This window comes from Pan troglodytes, chromosome 15, assembly GCF_028858775.2.
Source record: "Pan troglodytes isolate AG18354 chromosome 15, NHGRI_mPanTro3-v2.0_pri, whole genome shotgun sequence".
NCBI lineage: Eukaryota > Metazoa > Chordata > Mammalia > Primates > Hominidae > Pan > Pan troglodytes.
In genome coordinates, this window is record NC_072413.2 from 62,951,911 (window position 1) to 62,972,712 (window position 20,802).

Below are 20,802 nucleotides of genomic sequence, written 5' to 3' on the forward strand. Positions count from 1 at the left end.
TAGAGGTGTGCGGGCAAAAGTCTCTGTTTTCCCTCTAAGGTGCTTAGGATAGGTGCCCAGGTGACCAATGTATTGTTTCAGACCCCTAAATGTCTCTGTGGTATAGCCAGTGGCACCAAAGAATGAATGGCCCTTGTTCAAGATCCAGTTTCCTACCACTGAATGTGTTAGCACCGGAGAGAGGCAAATGAATGCTCTCTGGAGTTGAGAAAATTGCCTATCCCTACCAACGAGTATTGAGGGAGAGCAAAGTCTAGCCTATTAGGTCTTTAAAAAGCAATGAAAGGCTAGGCGCGTTGGCTCATGCCTGTAATCCCAGTACTTTGGGAGGCTGAGGCGGGCAGATCACTTTGAGGTCAGGAGCTGGAGACCAGCCTGGCCAATGTAGTGAAACCCAGTCTCTACTAAAAATAAAAAAAAATTAGCTGGGCACGGTGGCTCGCCTGTAATCCCAGGCTTGAGAGGCTGAGGTGGGAGGATTGCTTGAACCCATTAGGGGAAGGCTGCAGTGAGCCGAGATCATGACACTGCACTCCAGCCTGCGCAACAGAGGGAGACCTTGTCTCAAAAAAAAAAAAAAAAAAAAAAAAAAAAAAAGCAATGAAAAGTATATATGTACATACCTGTTTTCAGGCTGAATATTGGATGGAGAATGTATTTTTCAATAGTAGGTCAAGGAAAGTGGTAAGCCCATTTACTTCATTTGAAAAGGTATATTTCAGGTTAAGTGTCTGAATTATAATAAGAGGGGAAAAGTTCAAGACCAGCCTGGCCAACATGGTGAAACCCCATCTCTACTAAAAATATAAAAAATTAGCTGGGCGTGGTGGCCGGTGCCTGTAATCCCAGCTACTTGGGAGGCTGAGGCAGGAGAATTGCTTGAACCTGAGAGGCGAAGGTTGCGGTGAGCCGAGATTGCGCCATTGCACTCCAGCCTGGGCAACAAGAGCAAAACTCTGTCTCAAAAAAAAAAAAAAAAAAAAAAAAAAGCCGGGGGTGGGGGAGGAAATCCCGAGCCTGCTAGCTACTCTGATTACACAGAAAGCTAAAGGAACTGATGTAGTGGATTCCATTATTTGGAGGTGCACGTCTCTACATTGGGCTTACATGGGGTTTCAGGTGCATGCCAAGGGCTCTGGAGTAAGGCACACTTGGGTTCCAGTCCCAGTGTCACCACTCACCAGCTGTGCAATCTTGAGCACGTTACTGAACCCCCCTGTGACTCAGTTTCCTCATCTCAAAATAGGATATTTAGAGTGACTACCTTACAGGATTGCTGGAAAGATGAAATAAGATAATGCATGGAAAGGACAGGCCGTCGCGGTACTCACGCCTGTAATCCCAGCACTTTGGGAGGCCGAGGCGGGCGGATCACGAGGTCAGGAGACCATCCTGGCTAACATGGTGAAACCCCGTCTCTACTAAAAATACAAAAAATTAGCCCGGCGTGGTGGCGGGCGCCTGTAGTCCCAGCTACTCGGGAGGCTGAGGCAGGAGAATGGCGTGAACCCGAGAGGCGGAGCTTGCAGTAAGCCGAGATCACGCCACTGCACTCCAGCATGGGTGACAGAGCGAGACTCCGTCAGAAAAAAGAAAAAAAAAGAAAGGACAGCACAACACTTGACCCAGCACTCAATAAAGCAGAGGTGCAGAAAACACCTGTAATGTTTTCCCTGTGCATCCCGGGTGGTAAGAATATCCCACAGATGAATATGGCCAGGGATGTTTTCTAGGAACCGAGGCCCAACCTGCTGTGATTTTCCTCCCACGACCACCAGAGTACCGAGCGCAGATCCAACCCAGCCTGACCCCCTTTGGGCACTGCAGCTGCCTTCCCATTGATCGGCACTGTAATGGTAAATAGCTCTCTGCAGGCCTCCTCACTGGGACCTTTAGTGGCTCTCTGCTTGCTTCTGTCTGAGGAAACAGGAAAGAAAATGCAAGCTGACGTGGATTCCTCATTCATTTTGAAAGAAATGGCTTTCCCTAGGCAAGACAGGAAAGGGAATGAGGTTTGCTGAAGGAATCCAGAGAAATAAATGTTCATACTCATAAAAAATTGAGCATATGTAGTCATACTGGACTGACCTCAAATTCAGTAGCTTACATTGCTTTAGGAAAAAAAAAAAAATGGCTGGGCGCGGTGGCTAACCCCTGTAATCCCAGCACTTTGGGAGGCCGAGGTGGTCAGATCACCTGAGGTCAGGAGTTCGAGACCAGCCTGGCCAACAGGGTAAAACCCCATCTCCACTAATAATGCAAAAATTAGCTGGGCATGGTGGCGCACGCCTGTAATCCCAGCTACTCCGGAGGCTGAGGTAGGAGAATCGCTTGAACCCGGGAAGCAAAGGTTGCAGTGAGCCAAGATCCTGCCATTGCACTCCAACCTGGGCGACAAGAGTGAAACTCTGTCTCAAAAAAAAAAAAAAAAAAAAAAGGAGTGTATGTAGTCACACTGGACTGACCTCAAATTCAGTAGCTTACATTGCTTTAGAAAAAAAAAAGACCAGGCGAGGTGGTTCATGCCTGTAATCCCAGCACTTTGGGAGGCCGAGGTAGATGGATCACCTGAGGTCAGGAGTTTGAGACCAGCCTGGCCAACATGGTGAAACCCCATCTCTACTGGAAATACAAAAATTAGCCAGGCCTAGTGGTGGGCGCCTGTTATCCCAGCTACTCGGGAGGCTGAGCCAGGAGAATCGCTTGAACCCAGGAAGTGGAGGTTGCAGTGAGCCGAGATCGTGCCACTGCACTCCAGCCTGGGCGACGGAGCAAGACTCTGTCTCAAAAAAAAAAAAAAGAAAAGAAAAGGCCGGGCGCGGTGGCTCACGCCTATAATCCCAGCACTTTGAAAGGCCAAGGTGGGCAGATCACAAGGTCAGGAGTTCGAGACCAGCCTGACCAACATGGAACCCTGTCTGTACTAAAAATACAAAAATTAGCTGGGCGTGGTGGCACGTGCCTGTAATCCCAGCTACTCAGGAGGCTGAGGCAGGAGACTCACTTGAACCTGGGAGGTGGAGATTGCAGTGAGCCGAGATCACACCACTGCACTCCAGCCTGGGCAACAGAGCAAGCAAGACTGTCTCAAAAAAAAAAAAAGGAGATGGGGAATAGTTAGAAACCAAAACCCAAGCTTCAAATATTCATCCTCATCCTCATCTGTGTTCAGTCACTTTCAGAGCCATCATACAGATCTCTCTGTGTGTCTATGTGTGTGTGTGTCTATATGTCTGTGTGTGTGTTTTGTGAGATGGAGGACCTAAGATTTTGGGACAATGTTAGCAAAAGAATCATATAGATGGCCAGGCGCGGTAGCTCATGCCAGCACTTTGGGAAGCCAAGGTGGGTGGCTTACCTGAGGTCAGGAGTCCAAGAACAGCCTGGCCAACATGGCAAAACCCCATCTCTACTAAAGATACAAAAATTCGCCAGCATGGTGGCGCACGCCTGTAATCCCAGCTACTCCGGAGGCTGAGGAAGGAAAATCGCTTGAACCCAGGAAGCAGAGGTTGTAGTGAGCTGAGATTGCGCCACTGCACTCCAGCCTGGGTGACAGAATGAGATTCTGTCTCAAAAAACAAACAAACAAACAAAAAAAACCATATAGACTAGTGGAGACAACAAAGTTCACTTTAACCTGGTCTTTGTAAATGAAATACCTAAATTCCGTCCCCTTACCTCAGTCACTCAGTGGAACATTTTGGCATCCTCCTCATTTGTGGTCAACTTGGACTGGGGCACATTTCAGTAGAACTGGGAGACATCTGAGGAATGGTTGCTGAACGTCTTTTCCACTAGAATCCTCCTAGAATCAGTCTCTCAATTATGTGATACTGATTCTTCAACCAGGGAGACAAGTGCCTGCCCCCATCCACCCCCATCCCCACCCCAGCCACACTGAGCATGCACCCAAAGGCACCACTGTGGGACCTGCCATAGCAACAGCTGAACAGCTGGAGAGTTGCACCGATAGGCAGTCCATCACCAAGACTCAACGCGGCTGGACCATGGGGCTCCCCGTTAGTGAAACACCCGCCTCTTCTAGACTTACCCTGTGTTTCCTACTCTGGGGGACTGTTAGTGATGTGCCCGCGGTGCAGAAGGATTTCCTCCTTACCTCGTGATTGAAAGAAACAGGACACATCCCCTCTACCACAGTCTCAGTACTGTCCTCCATTCACATGCTTTTTCTTTGTTTTCCCCTGACTAAATAGAGACTGGAGGAAAGATACTCAAATGACAAGGAAAGAGGGGAGGAGGCAAATTATCAGAGACACGTGCATTTGGGGGCTGGGAACCACAGGAAACAATTCTGATGGTAATTGATGTTGACACAAAATGACCCACAGTACCATTTCAGGTTGTCCTTAGTGTCCTGGCCACCACCTTCATGACTGCATCAGTTTTCTAGGGATGCCATAACAAAGTACCAGAGACTGGGTGGCTTAAACAACAGGAATTTGGCTGGGCGTGGTGGCTCACGCCTGTAATCCCAGCACTTAGGGAGGCCAAGGCGGGCAGGTCATGAGGTCAAGAGTTCGAGACCAGCCTGGCCAACATGGTGAAACCCCGTCTCTACTAAAAATACAAAAATTAGCCAGGCATGGTGGCCCATGCCTGTAATCCCAGCTACTTGGAAGGATGAGACAGGAGAATCACTTGAGCCCAGGAGGCGGAGGTTGCAGTGAGCCAAGATCACGCCATTGCACTCCAGCCTGGGCAACAGAGCAAGACTCCATCTTAAAACAAACAAACAAACAAACAAAAACACACACAAAAACACCAGGAATTTATTTCCCACAATTGTGGCAGTCAGAAGTATGAGATGAAGGTGTCAGCAGGGTTGGTTTCTCATGAGGGATCTCCTTGGCTGTAGATGGCTGTCTTCATGTTCACATGGTGTTCCACCTGTGCCTATCAATGTCCTAATCTCTCTCTCTCTTTTTTTTTTTTTTTGAGACGGAGTCTCACTCTGTCACCCAGGCTGGAGTGCAGTGGTGCGATCTCAGCTCACTGCAAGTTCCGCCTCTCGGGTTCACACCATTCTCCTGCCTCAGCCTCCTGAGTAGCTGGAACTACAGGCGTCCGCCACCATGCCCGGCTAATTTTTTTGTATTTTTAGTAGAGACGGGGTTTCACCCTGTTAGCCAGGATGGTCTCGATCTCCTGACCTTGTGATCCGCCCGCCTCAGCCTCCCAAAGTGCTGGGATTACAGGCGTGAGCCACCGCGCCCGGCCGACGTTGTTCTTTATAAGATCTGCCTTGCAGGAAGGATCAGAGAGAGTGCCTGCCAACCAAAGACAAGGAGACGCCATACCCCAGGTCTCTCACATATCAGGACTTATAGGGTCTCCTTTTTTACCTAACTATACACTTAAGACCCCTCTAAGACTGCCTTGTAGACAGCAGGGGAAGAAGGGCTCTGTCAACAGGACAGGGGAGAGTTGACCCTGTAGTTCTAAATTAGCAGACTTGAAAAAGATTGTTTGAAAGGAGTAGTAATAATATACATTGGAAAGATGTCACTAAATCTGTCCAGAAAATTATTTTGAATCTACAAAGGGATACCGTTTGTCCAGTGGAGTGAAACACTGAAAGAGACCTCTTTGTTAATTGAGGTTTTTAACTTCTAGAACATGTGGCATGACGTTCTTTTGATTATGGAGGGCTACCCCAGGCATTGACTTTCAGCTGGCGGAGAGGGGAAGCGAGCAAATAGAGGATCACATGAAAGGTTTTAAAGGGTCAGGTCTAGGTGTGGTGGATATCACATCTTCCACTTTTTATTGGCCAGCACCCACTCACAAGCCTCTGCCTAAATGCAAAGGAGACTGCTGAGCAGCCACTTCCCAGCTGCAACTCTCCCTGTGGAAGGGGAGCCAGTCTCTGGTGGACAGCTCATGTTTCTACCACATACAAAGAAGCTTCAAAGTGGCTCCAACCCTAGCTGTGAGTCAGCATCACTTGTGGAGCTTTGACAAAATGCATGTGCCTGGGCCCCAGCCCCACAGATTCTGATTTAGTTGGTTGGGCTGATGCCTGGGAGAATCTGGATTTTCGAAGGCTCCACCAATGATCCCAGTGCACAGCCAGGCTTGAGAGTCACTGGTATGCCCTACAGTGTACACCTCTGGCATTGCCTCTCAACAGTTTAAAAAAAACTTTTTTTTTTTTTTTTTTTTTTTTTAAGACAGACTCTTGCTCTGTCACCAGGCTGGAGTGCAGTGGTGTGATTTCGGCTCACTGCAACCTCCACCTCCCAGGTGCAAGTGATTCTCCTGCCTCAGCCTCCGGAGTAGCTGGGACTACAGGAGCACACCAACATGCCCAGCTAATTTTTGTATTTTTAGTAGGGACAGGGTTTCACCATGTTAGCCAGGATAGTCTCGATCTCTTGACCTCGTGATCCACCCGCCTCGGCCTCCCAAAGTGCTGGGATTACAGGCATGTGCCACCACACCCAGCCAAATAAAAAATCATTTCTTAGAGTTTTCAAGGTGAACAATGTTGTTTAGTTGGCTTCCATTTTGTATCTGCTGGTAAAATATTCACCATGATAAACCCAAAACAGGACTGTGAGTCAACACTTTTGCACAGGTTTTCAGTAATAGAGTATATGTAATGATTAATAATATATAATGTAATTTATTTCATATCAACATACAACACAATAAAATAATGCAGCCATGTAGTATTGATGATTTATTGATTTCTGAGAAGCTCACAGCTGTTCTTTGTGCCATAAAATCATTGTACTGCATTTAGAAAGCTATTCTTTTGTTTTTTATGATTGGAAACATTTTATATTCCATTTTGTGTAATACAGAACATTTTAAAAATACATTTCACAATTTCTAAATTTCAATATAATTATTAAAAAATGATTACTTCAGACTAGTCTCTTACAAATGTTACTAAACACAAATATTATACATAAAAGGCCATCTTCATTAAATAGATTAGAATGAATTACTCCTTCAGCTACATTCCCACTGTAAGAGAATACATTCTTGGGGAATATATTCTGTGTATATGTATTATGTCTTATTTTATGTTTTTATCATTTATATATATTTTTCATTTTTAATCTTTTCTACTTAATAGATTTATTTATATTTATACATTTATTTTATATGCATTTTTATTTACATGGTCTCTGTAGTTATTAGATAGTGAGCTCTTGAAAGATAAGGCTAGTATTATGTTCATTGTCATTATCATCTACAATTATGTTACACAAACAAGCACTCAAATGTTCATTACAATGACTGGAAATCATTTGAACCATTTAACTTATTCAGTGTCTATTATGTCAGGGAGTACAGCAATGAATAAAACAGACCAAAAAAAAAAAAAAATCCCTGCCCCATAAAGCTTACATTTTGGTGGAGAAAGACAGATAGTAAACAAATCAATACACAAAATATAAAGTCTCTGATCTAGTGATGAGAAAAATAAAGCAGGGGAGTGAGATTAAGCTATTACCAAAGGGGGTGGCACTCCCATTTTACATGGGGAGGAAGGAAAGATCTCAAGAAAAGGGAAATTGGGGTTAGATTAAAGAATTTGGGCCAGGCATGGTGGCTCATGCCTGTAATCCCAGCACTTTGGGAGGCTGATGTGGGAGGACTGCTTGATTCTAGCAGTTCGAGACCAGCCCGGGGAACACAGGAAGACCTCATCACTATAAAAAATTTTTAGAAAAAATAAATTATAAAAAAAAGAAAAAGAAAAAAGAATTTGAGTAAAAACTATAAGAAGGGAGGGCAATCCATGTCTATGTCTGGGGCGGAGCTCTGCAGGGAGAGGCAACACAAGCATCAGTGCTCTGAGGCTGCAGCAGGAGAGGTGTACACAGAACAGCAGGGAGGCCAGTGTCAAGGCAGTGAGCAAGCTGGAGAGTGCAAGGGAAGGGGCCAGAGAGGTGATTGGGGTCCTCTAGGCCACCTTGACTTTGAGATGAGAAGAGAGCTTTGAGTGAAGGGGTGGCTTTGCTTACATTTTTAAAAGTTCAGTCTGGCTTTTTCATTTTGTCTTGGATCTTTGAGGCTGCTAGAACAGAATCCCATACACTGGGTACCTTGTCAACAACAGAAATAAAGTCCAACATCAAGGCACCTACAGATTCGGTGTCTGGTGAGGGCCTGCTTCCTGGCTCATAGGTGATGCCTTCTCTATGTGTCCTTATATGGCAGAAGGAGTGAGGGAGCTCTGTGGGGTCTCTTTTATAAGGACATGAATCCCATTTATGGCAGCTCGGCCCTCATGACCCAAACACCTACCAAAGGCTCCACCTTCAAACACCTTCATATTGGGGATTAGGTTTCAACATATGAATACTGGGGGCACCTAAACATTCAGTCTATAGCAAGTTTGTATTAGGGTACAGGGGGACAAGAGTGAAAAGAGGGAGAACAGTTAAGAGATTAGTGTAAGAATCCAAGTAACAGATGATGGTGGCTTGGACCAGGACACTGGCAGTGGGATTGGTAAGCAGTGATCAGATGCTAGATATATTTAGAACAGAACTTACAAGGAGTGAGAAAAAGAGAGGCAGCAAGAATGATTCCAAGGTATTTGGAGTAACTGGAAGGATGGAGTTATCATAATAGAGATCGGGGAGACTGAGTGCACAAGTTTGGAAGGGAAGACCAGCAGCTCTGTTGTGGATATGTTAAGTTTGAGATGCCTATTGGAGATCTAAGTGGAAATGCAAATAGACATTAGACATGAACTCTGGAGTTCAGGAGAGATCCAGGTTGGAGATACAAATTAGGGAGTTTTCAACCTACAAGTGTTATTTAAAACATTGAGACTGCCTGAGCTGACAGGGAAGTGAGTGCAGACAGATAAGAAGTCTGAGGACTGAATCCTGGGGTACCCCAAGCTAAGGTATCCAAGATATTAGAAAGGCAAGAAGGAGGAAAACCAATGTGAGGCACCACAAGGACAATGTGTTTCAAGAAGGGAAATGATCAACTGTGCAAATATTGCTGGGAAGTCAAGAAGGAAGACTTGAGATCAGGACTGAGACCTGGCCCTTGGATTTGGCGATATGGAATTTAATGGAGAGTTGATAAGAAACGATTGGAAAACCTGATTAGAATGGGCTTGAGAGAGTTGGAAGAGAGGACCTGGAGACGTTAGTAGCAGCAAATCTTTCAAGGGTCTCTGCCAATGAGTCATCGGGAGGTAGCTGGAGAAGGAGTGGAATCAAGAGGGTTAGAGATGCACCCCCCCGCCCACCCCTCATAGCCAGGCGCGGTGGCTCATGCCTGTAATCCCAGGACTTTGGGAGGCCGAGGCGGGCGGATCACGAGGTCAGGAGATCGAGACCATCCTGGCTAACACGGTGAAATACCGTCTCTACTAAAAAAAAAAAAAAAAAAAAAATTAGCCGGCCGTGGTGGCGGGCCCCTGTAGTCCCAGCTACTTGGGAGGCTGAGGCAGGAGGATGGCGTGAAACCGGGAGGTGGAGGTTGCAGTGAGCCGAGATCGCGCCACTGCACTCCAGCCTGGGCGACAGAGCGAGACTCCGTCTCAAAAAAAAAAAAAAAAAAAAAAAAGCCCCTCACCCTCCACGCTGCCAAGAATGAGAAAATGGCATGCTTGAGGGAGATCTGGATGATCAAGTAGAGGAAAAATTTGGTGTTTTAGGAAAGGCAAGGGAGAATTGCGACAGTCTTTGGGGAGTGGCGCGTGATGGGAGGGAGATGACCTGGTCCTAGGTAGGAGATGGGGCAGTCATTCCATCTAGGGGAATAGGACGGACAGGACCGCCGAGTAGGAGGGCACAGATGATGGTGGGCAGTAAACTTGGGGAGGAAGTTAATTACCTAGCGGGATAATAGATGAGTTCTTTCCATTTTCCAAATGTTCCAATATGTATTACTACACAGTTTCACAAGATATTAAAGGAAACAATTCATTCCGACATACGGCTTGTATGAGTGAAAACAGGGAGAACGGTGAGAGCAGTTTTAAAACTTACTCCCTAAACGCACTCCAGGGTCAGAAGCGACCTCTAGTGGTTCATTTAGACCATTACTTTTTTCTTTTTCTTGCTCTTAAAAGTATAAAATAGCACGGTCCACATTTAATATTATTTTTAAAGAAACACGATCAGTTTAATTTAGAAAAGAGTATCAGGCATGTGAGTAAAATAAACATAAACCATCTGCAGTCCAAGCTGGAGTTGCTATTATCATGACTAAGAGTTTTCTATCTATCATTCTCTATAGCACCATTAATATTTATGTTCATTCTGCTTCTTGAATGAGTGGTTTTATTAAACCAAGAGGAGGGACAACTAGTGGGCTATTTGATCCAGGTCTTCTTGATGCTTACATGGAGTACAAACCCCACATATTTTTCATTACTGGTTTCACTTGATTTGGTGTTGTCACTGGGTTTCCTCTGCCTGGGATGTTCCCATCCCCTGGATTAATAACTCACTTCCTCATGGGAGTCTTTCCACACCTTCCAGGCTACCTTAGGGTCCCCCCATCATGCAAGCTCACAACACTCCATGCTTCTTTCTGCCTCATCCCATTTCTCCCAACTGTCATGAAAGAGTCAATTCTGTCATTACTGTTTAATGTTTTTTCTGGTAAGTCATGAGACCCATAATGGCAGAGACTGTGTCTGGCTTGTTCACTGCTGTCTCCTTAGCACTTAGCTCAGTGCCCGGCACTTACCCTGTACTCAATAAACATTAATTGAATGAGAACACACTATCGGGCCGGAGACTCTTGCCCATGTTCCTATTCACATCTTTCGGATCCCACTGCAGAGGAGACTGAATTTCAGAGATGAATTTTTATTTCTAAAATACAGTTTGCAATTGCTTTAGGTGCATCTGTGACAGATGCAACAATTTGTCACAAAACTGTCCCAGCTATTCTTTCAATAGCACAGTCTTCAGGATTGAAGCGTTAAGTTTCCAGCTCTCCTGCAAAGAAACTCTTTGTGACAAAGGCTGAATCCTTAGATATAACCCTGACCTTATCAGACCATTTATTTCCCAAAATATAACTAAGGGAAAGACAGTAAGATGCCAATACAGGGGGCAGTATAATGAGACCATTTCACATTGTGCAGCCTTATCCATGGGTCCTAACCCATACTGTCCCCTTATTTCCAGATTTGGTAATATTCTGGTGCCTCTAGGTCTTAGTTCAGCAACAGTACCACTAAAATGGACATGGTGGTAGTATTTATCCACCTGAGGTCTTTAGGCCAGCCCAGCCTCATCTTTGAAAGTTTTGTGAGTGCTTCTATTTTCTACCAGAGACTGAGAACAGGGGAATGGCTGGTTGTCAAATGTCACTCTGGTCTATAATCCCTGGATCCTAGACATGTGACATGGAATGGAGTGGGAACAGAGTGAAATGCTCTGAGCAGGAAGTAAAGCTTGTCTCCAAGTGTACCCGGAATGTCTGTTATTATCATACCTTCTATAATCTCCTACATAACTCCCCCAGTTTAATCTCTTGGTATTATAATTTTTGGTGTAGTACTTTTGATGCATGCCCTAAAATAAATTCTCTTCTATTGCTTGTCCAAAGGTAGCAGCGTTTTCCTAAAAATCACAACTTTAAACTTGGTTGTTCTGGAGGCAAGTGTGATGAGTAAGTCCACTCCATAAGAATCAATAAGAATTTCTTTTATTCTAGCTGGGCGTGGTGGTGAGCATCTGTAGTTCCAGATACTCAGGAGGTTGAGGCAGGAGGGTCACTTGAGCCTATGGTTTTTGTTTGTTTTTTTGTTTTGCTTTTTTTTTTTTGAAACAGGGTCTCGCTCTGCCACCCAGGCTGGAGTGCAGTGGCACAATCATAGCTCACTGCAGCCTCGACTTCTTGGGCTCAAGAGATCCTCCCACCTTAGCCTGTCGAGCAGCTGGGACTACAGGCATGCGCCACCACGCCCGGCTAATTTTTTTGATATTTAATAGAGATGAGGTCTTGCTATGTTGCCCAGGATGTTCTAACTCCTCAAGTGATCCTCCTGCCTCAGCCTCCCAAAGTGCTGGGGTTACAGGCGTGAGCCACCGTGCCCAGCACATGTCTTCTAAAAGTTGCTGTTTCTTCCTTTTTCAGGAGTTCTTTCCCATACTGTTCTTCTGGATGACTCCTCGTCATCCTTCGGATCTCAAATGAAAGGTCATTTAGAGAGGCTTGGCCTGACCATACAATTCAATTAGTTTCTTACCCCTTTAGTCTCTCTCATAGACCCTGTTATTTTCCTTCATATAATTTATCACAAGTCTTCATATATTTATTGTGTTGGATACATTCAATTCTGTCGATTTTCTTAGAATGTAAGGTTTCCAAGGGAAGGGACTTCGTTTTGTTCACTTTTGTATTCCTAGAACCTAGCACAATGCCTGACACATAGCAGGTGTTCCATAAATATCTGCGGACTGACTGTCTATTTCACTTATCCTTGTTCCTTCTACTGCATTTCAGTTCTTGCTACTGCAGTGTAACCTCCAAGAGACAGGAGAAAATCATAATGCCCCCCTCCCTCCATCACTGAGTGATACTGAGACGGCGTCCTTGCACGTTTGAGCAGCTGCTGCCTTCTCCTGGGAGGCTGTCAAGTACCCCAAGGTGCACAATAATTCTATTAGTAATTGCGTGACTGAGGCAAATCAGTAGAGCTGTCAGAAATGCTTTCAAACTTAACATTCATTGGGTTCTTGGGCACCTGAAATTGCAAACGATTGCATTACAATTAAGTGAGAATTAGCAGAATGTTAAAGTTCTTTAACAATTTGCGTAACAAACCGAGGCGTCCTACGCCATCTCGCTGAAATGAAATTCGGATGTAGACACCCTTGCGCTTCAGGACTCTACGCTCTTGCAGCAGCTCCTCTGCCCAATGGGGGGCGGCAGCATCTCAGTAACTCACTCGAAAGACGGGTAGGCGGGAGGAGACATTCGCGTTCAAAATCTTTTTGCCTCTATCCGCTCGCCGTAGCGCTTTAGCCCGCTCGAGTTTCAATGCGCGTTGTTGCTTAACGAAGCAGAGTCCTACACACTGTCTGCTGCTCTCCTGATCATGGCTTCTCCGAGTTCTTTCACCTACTATTGCCCTCCATCTTCCTCCCCCGTCTGGTCAGAGCCGCTGTACAGTCTGAGGCCCGAGCACGCGCGAGAGCGGTTGCAGGACGACTCGGTGGAAACAGTCACGTCCATAGAACAGGTGAGGTGGCAGGACTGGGCGAGGCGCCCGCGCGATGTGTTCTGGGAGCGCGAGTCCCATTCGCAGGGCCGCCCGGGTGCGGAACTCACCGGGGAACTACGACTCCCACAGCGCACCGCGGCGCCTTTCCTCTGGGAAGCTCCGGGCGCCCAGGCTTGGGCTTCGTCGTGGAGCGTTTGCGCGGCCAGCTTGGGGAAGGGTCGTTTCAAGGTTGGGCTTGGAGGAGAGGGCAGTAGCCGGGTCCCCTCTGCCCTAAAGAACGAGAAGAATCGTGTTCTATGCCTGGAGGACAGAGGCAGCCCGTGCGGGTCGGACAGCCCACTCTGTTCTGCCAGTACTTCGGGAGGTTCTGGGGTGCATAGTGCACTTTTCCCAACCTGCCCTCAGCTTCTGGAGGCAGAGAGCAGGGCCAGGCTGCTGTCATGCCGTTTCACGATCTGTTTAATTTTTGACCTACAGTGCCAGGTTTGGGGGCCCGCCTCGTGGGTGGGCATTTTGGTAGTCATTCAGCCATTTGAGCACCAGCTACGTGTCGGACACAATATTAAACGATAGAAGTACAAGGAAATAAAACAGCTCCTGACCAGGAGCCTGGTTGGGGGACAGGCAGGAAAACAGTTTGGAAAGTGATCTAATAGAAAGAATGGATTTTGGACTACTAATCATTCCCTAAGGCCTAGAAGTAGGATCGAACCTATCATTTTGAAAAGTGTTTGGCGAATGAGTATATATTCATATGCCCAAAACCATAGTTTTGTTTTTCTTCTTATTCCCTAATTGGAATTGTTCCCAAGGTTGCTATGTGGAACTGTTTATCCATCTGTCCCTAGGAGAAGTGGTTAGGATAATTCTTAACACTAATAAATGAACATTCTGCTGCTTACTGAAATAAGATCTCTTAGTGAGATCAGTCTCCAGGCTTTACCTTGGAGAGACCTGTTTTGTATTTCCTACTTTAAGTTGGAAGCCTGTACTTTGGCAAAATTAGTAACAATAATTGTTTTACTGTACAGTTATGACTAAATAGAATTATAAATTTATAACAGAAACAAGGGCTTGATACGTGATTATTCACAAAGTAGCAGAGAAAATATTTTAACTGGAGATTTAAACTTCATGGAATTTAGGGTAGCAAAGGAAATCCTCACCTCTCGAATCTAGCTAATTCTCCAGGTTGGTTTGCCTACCAGTGTGTCCCAGGGAAGGCTGACTGCAAAAGATTGTAAAGAAATTTCCCATTGATGAAAAACCTACAGGATCTTTGCAGAATTCCTAAATGATTGATTGCTGAGTTGATTCAGGTCAAGTGTTTTACTTATTATCTGACCTTAGACTATGGGATTGCCTTTTTTTTTTTTTTTTTTTTTTTTGAGATGGGGTCTCGCCCTGTTGCCAGGCTGGGATGCAGTGGCTTACTGCACCCTCCGCCTCCCGGGTTCACGCCATTCTCCTGCCTCAGCCTCCAGAGTAGCTGAGACTACAGGCGCCCACCACCACGCCTGGCTAATTTTTGTATTTTAGTAGAGACAGGTTTCACCATGTGGCCAGGCTGGTTTGGAACTCCTGACCTCCAGTGATCTGCCCTCCTCGGCCTCCCAGAGTGCTGGGATTACAGTCGTGAGCCACTGCTCCTGGTGCGAGCATCTTTCAAATCTAGACCCAACGGTATGGCAGACAGTAAAGAATCTTATATTTCTTTTTCATGTTGTTATTCCAGCACACATTATTAGAGTCTAGGATGAACAGTTTCAGGTAGTAGGATGATAATGTTGTATCTCATTTTTGTGGCCTGCCTCACTGTTTTAATAATCATGTTAGTGACCATTTATTGAGTCTCAGCACAGTGCTAAATGCTCTCCATATGTGGTATCATTCAATCCTTTCACTTTTTATGGATGAGAAGACTGAGGTTTAGAGACCTACCACATTGGTAGGTTAATGATACATTCATCAAAAGTAACAACCTTGTTAGGAGGAGTTGTTTACAGAGGATATACTATTACTCTTTCAGTTTTAACTAAAGCTTCCATTTACTGATAGCTCAATTTTGTGCCATTGCCAGTAAAAACAAATTGATGGCTGACACCTGTAATCCCAGCACTTTGGGAGTTCGAGGCGGGAAGATCACCTGAGCCCAGGAGACCAACTTGGGCAATATAGCAAGACCCCGTCTCTACCAAAAAAAAAAAAAAAAAAAAGTAGCTGAGCGTGGTGGCATGCACCTGTAGTCCCAGCTACTTGGGAAGCTGAGGTGGGTGAATTGTTTTTGAGCTCAGAAGTTCACAGATGAGCCATGATCGAGCCACAGTACTCTAGCCTGGGCAACAGAGTAAAACCCTGTCTCTTAAAACAAAAAATGACTATACTGATTTTGGTACTGGCCTGGGCAACATAGCAAGACCCTGTGTCTATTTAAGATGAAAACTTTTCAAATTAAAAAAAAAAAAACAAAAAATAAATGCTTGTTACCTGCTTCCTATCTGATTATCAGAAGACTCGGTTTATTTGTTAAGCAATAATTTGGTAATAGGAGTTAAACCTATAAATAGTGGAAGGAGTCTTTAGCTGTGAGTCGTCTGTTCCATTCGTTGATTCTTATTCATTCAGCAAATACTTGAGCGCCTTCTACGTGCCAGGCACTGTTCTAGACACTCGGCATAAGTTGTTGAACAAAAGAGGCCAAGTTGATGCCTTTATGAAACTGTTTCTAGGCCAATGAGGCAGTCAATTAAAAGAGTTAATATCTATAGCCATCTCAATATAAAATGTTAATTAGAAACGCTGTGGAGAGTAACACCTTGGGATAGAGGGGATAGGGTGTGTCAGGAATGGGTGGGGTGGGAGCAGGGGAGGTCTTCATATAAGGTGTTAAGGGGAACCCTCTGGTGACAACACATGTGATCTGAGACCTGAAGTCTCAGATGAGGGAGGAAGCCATCATGGATCTGGTGCAAGAGTATTCTGGGCAGAGAAAGCAGCAAGCACAAAGGACCAAGGCAGCAGAATGCCAGGTGAGCAGGGGGCTTAGCAAACCAGAGAGTAGGAGATGGGTCAGATCATGTAGGGTCTCACTGGCCTTTGGAAGTACTTTAAAATACCCTGACTGAGATGGAGAGCCACTTGGCTGTATACCTGCCATTTACTGCCCCAGATTCACTTGGCCCTTTTCCAGCCTGCTCTGTAGATGTGCCCCAGGAGGGGGCCCTGCACTGACAGGTTGCCTTGCTTTATGGCTGCGGGCCATGGGAAGTATTGCTGGGGGTGACTGAGAAGGAGAAGAATGAGACCACTGTATTTCTTCCCTCCTGCAGGCTTGTGTGGGGTGGGGTTTCCTTAGACTTAAGGTCACATTTCCTGTCATATGCCTTCTCTGCGGAGCTCTTTGTCTCCCTCCCTCTCCATCCTTCACACCTTCAGGTCTATGAGGAGTTCAGGTACCCCTGATTTACCAGCTCCAGATACTGCATTTTCTCTTGTGGTTTCCCTACACCTGCCCACATCTTTGTAAATAGTTCCTTTATAAACTCTCCTCAAATCACCCACTTTGTGCCATCTGTTTCCTGCCAGGACTTAGACTGATCCATGATCAGAGAGTTTTGAGCAGGGGAGTGACACAGTCCGACTAGCATTTTAACAGGCTCATTCAGGTTACTGTCAAGAGTAGATATGGTGGGGAGTGAGGGTGGATACAGGGAAACCAGTTAGGAGGCTATTGCAGTATCCTGGGAGAGAGGTGACGGTGGCTTAGCTCACAGTGACGGTAGTGGAGGTAATGAGAAATGGTCAGCTCTGGATATTTTTATGAAGGTCTCTACCTTGCTAAGCTGTTTTGTTAATGCAGATGCAGGGAGGGCCTTTCATGACACTAGAGAACAAGACATGGTTGTATTGTTAGTGCCTGCCTTCCTTATTGTGCCATCTGGAATCATCCCATTGCAGACACTCTGATTCAGGCCAGTAGGTTAATACTGATAGTCTCAGAGGTAGCAGCCTTGCCAAAAACAGGTGTTTACAAAAGATACTACTGTTTTTCTTTGAGTTTGTCTTTGAACAGAGGCAAACGCATCCTCCACTTTAAATGGCATGGTGTCATTGAACCATTGGCATGGTTCATTGTCAATGAAGTGACTTGAACTCTGAGGGGAATATAAGAGAATTATTAGTCTTGATCCCTACCCTCAAAATTCTTTTATCTTAGAGAGATAAAAAAGAATATGCTGTAAGGCCGAGCGCGGTGGCTCACTCCTGTAATCCCAGCACTTTGGGAGGCTGAGGCTGGCGTATCACTGGAGGTCAGGAGTTTGAGACCAGCCTAGCCAACATGGTGAAACCTCATCTCTACTAAAAAAATACAAAAATTAGCTAGGCGTGGTGGTGTGCACCTGTAATACCAGCTACTCAGGACACTGAGGCAGGTGAATCTCTTTAACCTGGGAGGCGGAGGTTGCAGTGAGCCAAGATTGCACCATTGCACTCAAGCCTGGGTGACAGAGCAAGACTCCATCTCAAAAAAGAAAAAAATAAGAAGAATATGCTATAGGCAGTCACAGAGTGCTAAATTATGACTGCTTTGCACGAGGATTTTGGGGAGTTGAAAAGCCATCTGTGTGGGCTGAGGTGGTCAGGATGACTTCATGGAGAACGTGGAACTGGGTGGGCTGTAAAAAATAGAGTTTGGGGCAGCCATTCTAGGAGGGAGAGCTGTTTTGAGGGAAGACTCAGGCTTGACTGGGGGCGTTAACATGGCTTACCAGGAACGGAGGGTGCAGGTTGGATGTGGTAGGAAATGAGGTGAGCTGGGCGGGTGGGCCCGCATCAGGGTATTAAGAGGCAGGTGATGTGCTGGCTTCAGGTTCGGGCAGTGGGCCACCACATATCCTAAGGAGGGACCAGCGGAACAGAATCCTGACCTGCTGTTGACTTATTTCAGCTTATAGGATCCAAAATATTAGTAAATGGAGGTGGAACAAATCACTAAATATGATAAAACTTCCCAACTTTTTATGCCTCTGATAGAAGGGACCGGAGCTCTGCTTGGTTAGGTGGTCAGTAGGCTAGCTTTCTGAATCCATTTTATTTTATTGAAATTCAGCATATACCATATTGCCCAAGTGTAAAGTAATCCTGCATATCAAAATTTCCCCATTAAAAAGTCCAAAAGGTTGTTTTTGGTCAAGTTGAAAATACATGTACTTTTAGGTATATAAGTGAAAAATACCTGCTTACAAAATTTACATTTAAATTTGGGTCCATATACCTACTTAAAATCACCTACTTTATAAAGTAACACTAATTTAGAAATGCTGGTTTTCCTCCTCTTCTTATTTATAAAATGTTTCTTTTCAGACTCTTCACATGCATCTTTGACTTCACTATTTTTATCATCACTGGAGCCACTTTTTGAGTCAGCCAATGTGGATTTCTGGACCACATGTTCAGTTCTTGAGATACATCGTTTTTGAATATGAATAAGGTGTTACCACTGAACAGTTTATTCCAAGTTACAAGTATCCACTTGCATAACATTAGACTTTTTTTTTAAGAAAGGGTCTTACTTTGTCGCCCAGGCTGGAGTGCGGTGATGCAATCACCACTCACTGCAGCCTTGACCTCACAGGCCTGCCTTGGCCTACCAAAGTGTTGGGATTACAGATGTGAGCCTAGAATTTTTTTTTTTGCAGTGTTTCCAGTTGGTATATATTTGTGGTCACTGCAACTTAACCACTTTATTACTTTTTCAAATGATTTCTATTTTTTTTTTTAAAGACAGGGTCTCACTCTGTTTCCCAGGCTGGAGTGCAGTGGCATGATCATGGCTCACTGTAGCAACTTTCCAGGCTCAAGTGATCCTTCCACCTCAGCCTCTTGACTAGCTGGAACTACTGGCGTGCGCTACCACGTTCGGCTACTTTTTGTATGTTTTTGTAGAGACAGGGTTTCCCTGTGTTGCCCAGGCTGGTCCCGAACTCGAGCTATCCGCCCACCTTGGACTCCCAAAGTACAGGCATGAGCCACCGCGCCCAGCTAAAATGATCTTTAAAACGTTGGTCTACTGGCCAGGCATGGTGACTGATGCCTGTAATCCTGGCACTTTGGAAGGCCAAGTGGGTGGATAGCTTGAGCCCACAAATTCGAGACAGCCTGGGCAACAGGGTGAGACTCCATCTCTAAAAAAAGTAAAAAATGAATAAACAAAATAAAAAGCTGGCCTTACAATGGCAGTTTACACATGGAAGTGTGAGTTTATATCTCCAGGGATAATTACTAAATTTGTGTTTAATTTATCTTGTTTCACTGATTACCATTAGCCAAAGCAGCCTTAACTGAGGTTGTTTTAGGGTATTGTGTCATCCCCAGCTGGTACTTTGTATTCAAAATAAGGAAATTGCAAAACTTCCTACAGCAAGAGGTACTTTGTAAGTATTTGAATATAAAGCGACTTGTATTTTCTGAGAGAGAATTTTTTTTGAAAAGTCTTGCCTTATATTTCATATATTAAATGACTCTTCTACTGCAGCTTCAATGACATGAATCTTAGGCAGCAAATCTACTTTCTGAAACATTCTGTCTCTGGGAGAGGAGGGAGATATAGGAAGCAGAGAAGTGATAGTGCCTGGTATGAAAGTTGGTGCCTCATGAGATTGGCTTTAGATAGAAGCTGTGAAAGAGAAAGTGCCAAATGCATTAGTTGTTGTTTACCGCTTACTGAATGGAAACTATTCTCTGCTTTTATTGATTGGATTTCTTTTTTCTTTTTTTATTTTTATTTTTTTTTGAGAGAGTTTCGCTCTTGTCGCCCAGGCTGGAGTGCAGTGGCGCGATCTCCACTCACCGTAACCTCCGCCTCCTGGGTTCAAGCAATTCTCCTGCCTCAGGCTCCCAAGTACCTGGGATTACAGGCATGTGCTACCACACCCGGCTAATTTTTGTATTTTAGTAGAGGTGGGGTTTTACCATGTTGACCAGGCTGGTCTCAAACTCCTGACCTCAAATGATCCACCCGCTTCCACCTCCCAAAGTGCTGGGATTACAGGTGTGAGCTACCACGCCTGGCCTAGTGATTGGATTTCTATTGATTAAATGAAAAACTCCATGAAATACCTTTTAAACAGAGCTGTCCAGAATGCAGGCATTTGGTTAGCTCTTCATTTATTTATTGCCATGGCACCTAAGTGTTGGGGACCCTAGTACAGTTACTTGATCCCTGGCCCCTAGAGTCTAACGCAATCTCTCCATTATTGAACAATACAAACTAATATACATATAGTTATGTATCACTTAACAGTAGAAATACATTGTCAGTAGGAAATTTCCTTGTCATGTGAACATCATAGAGTGTACTTAACACAAATGTAGTTGGCATAGCCTACTGCACACCTAGGCTATATGGTATAGCTTGTTGCTCCTAGGCTACAGGCTACAAACCTACACAGTATGTTACTGTACTAAATACTGCAGGCAATTGGAACAAATGGTAAATATTTTTGTATCTAAACATATGTAAATATAGAAAAGGTAAAGTAAAAATATGTTATAAAAGATAAAAAATGATAGACCTATCTAGGGAACTTAGCATGAATGGAGCTTGTGGG

At 44.9% G+C, this 20,802-nt stretch overlaps 1 protein-coding gene across 2 annotated transcripts in view; it reads left to right on the top strand.

Annotated features, from left to right (window-relative positions):
- Window positions 1–12,844: 12,844 nt before the first annotated feature.
- Window positions 12,845–20,802, top strand: part of FNTB (farnesyltransferase, CAAX box, beta) — a 75,300-nt gene continuing 67,342 nt past the window's right edge. Inside the window, 1 exon segment of one of the 2 annotated variants that reach the window (NM_001302412.1) lies at window positions 12,845–13,210. In NM_001302412.1, coding sequence (NP_001289341.1) covers window positions 13,067–13,210 — 144 coding nt within the window. In that variant the 5' untranslated portion in view covers window positions 12,845–13,066. 2 annotated transcript variants of the gene reach the window in all.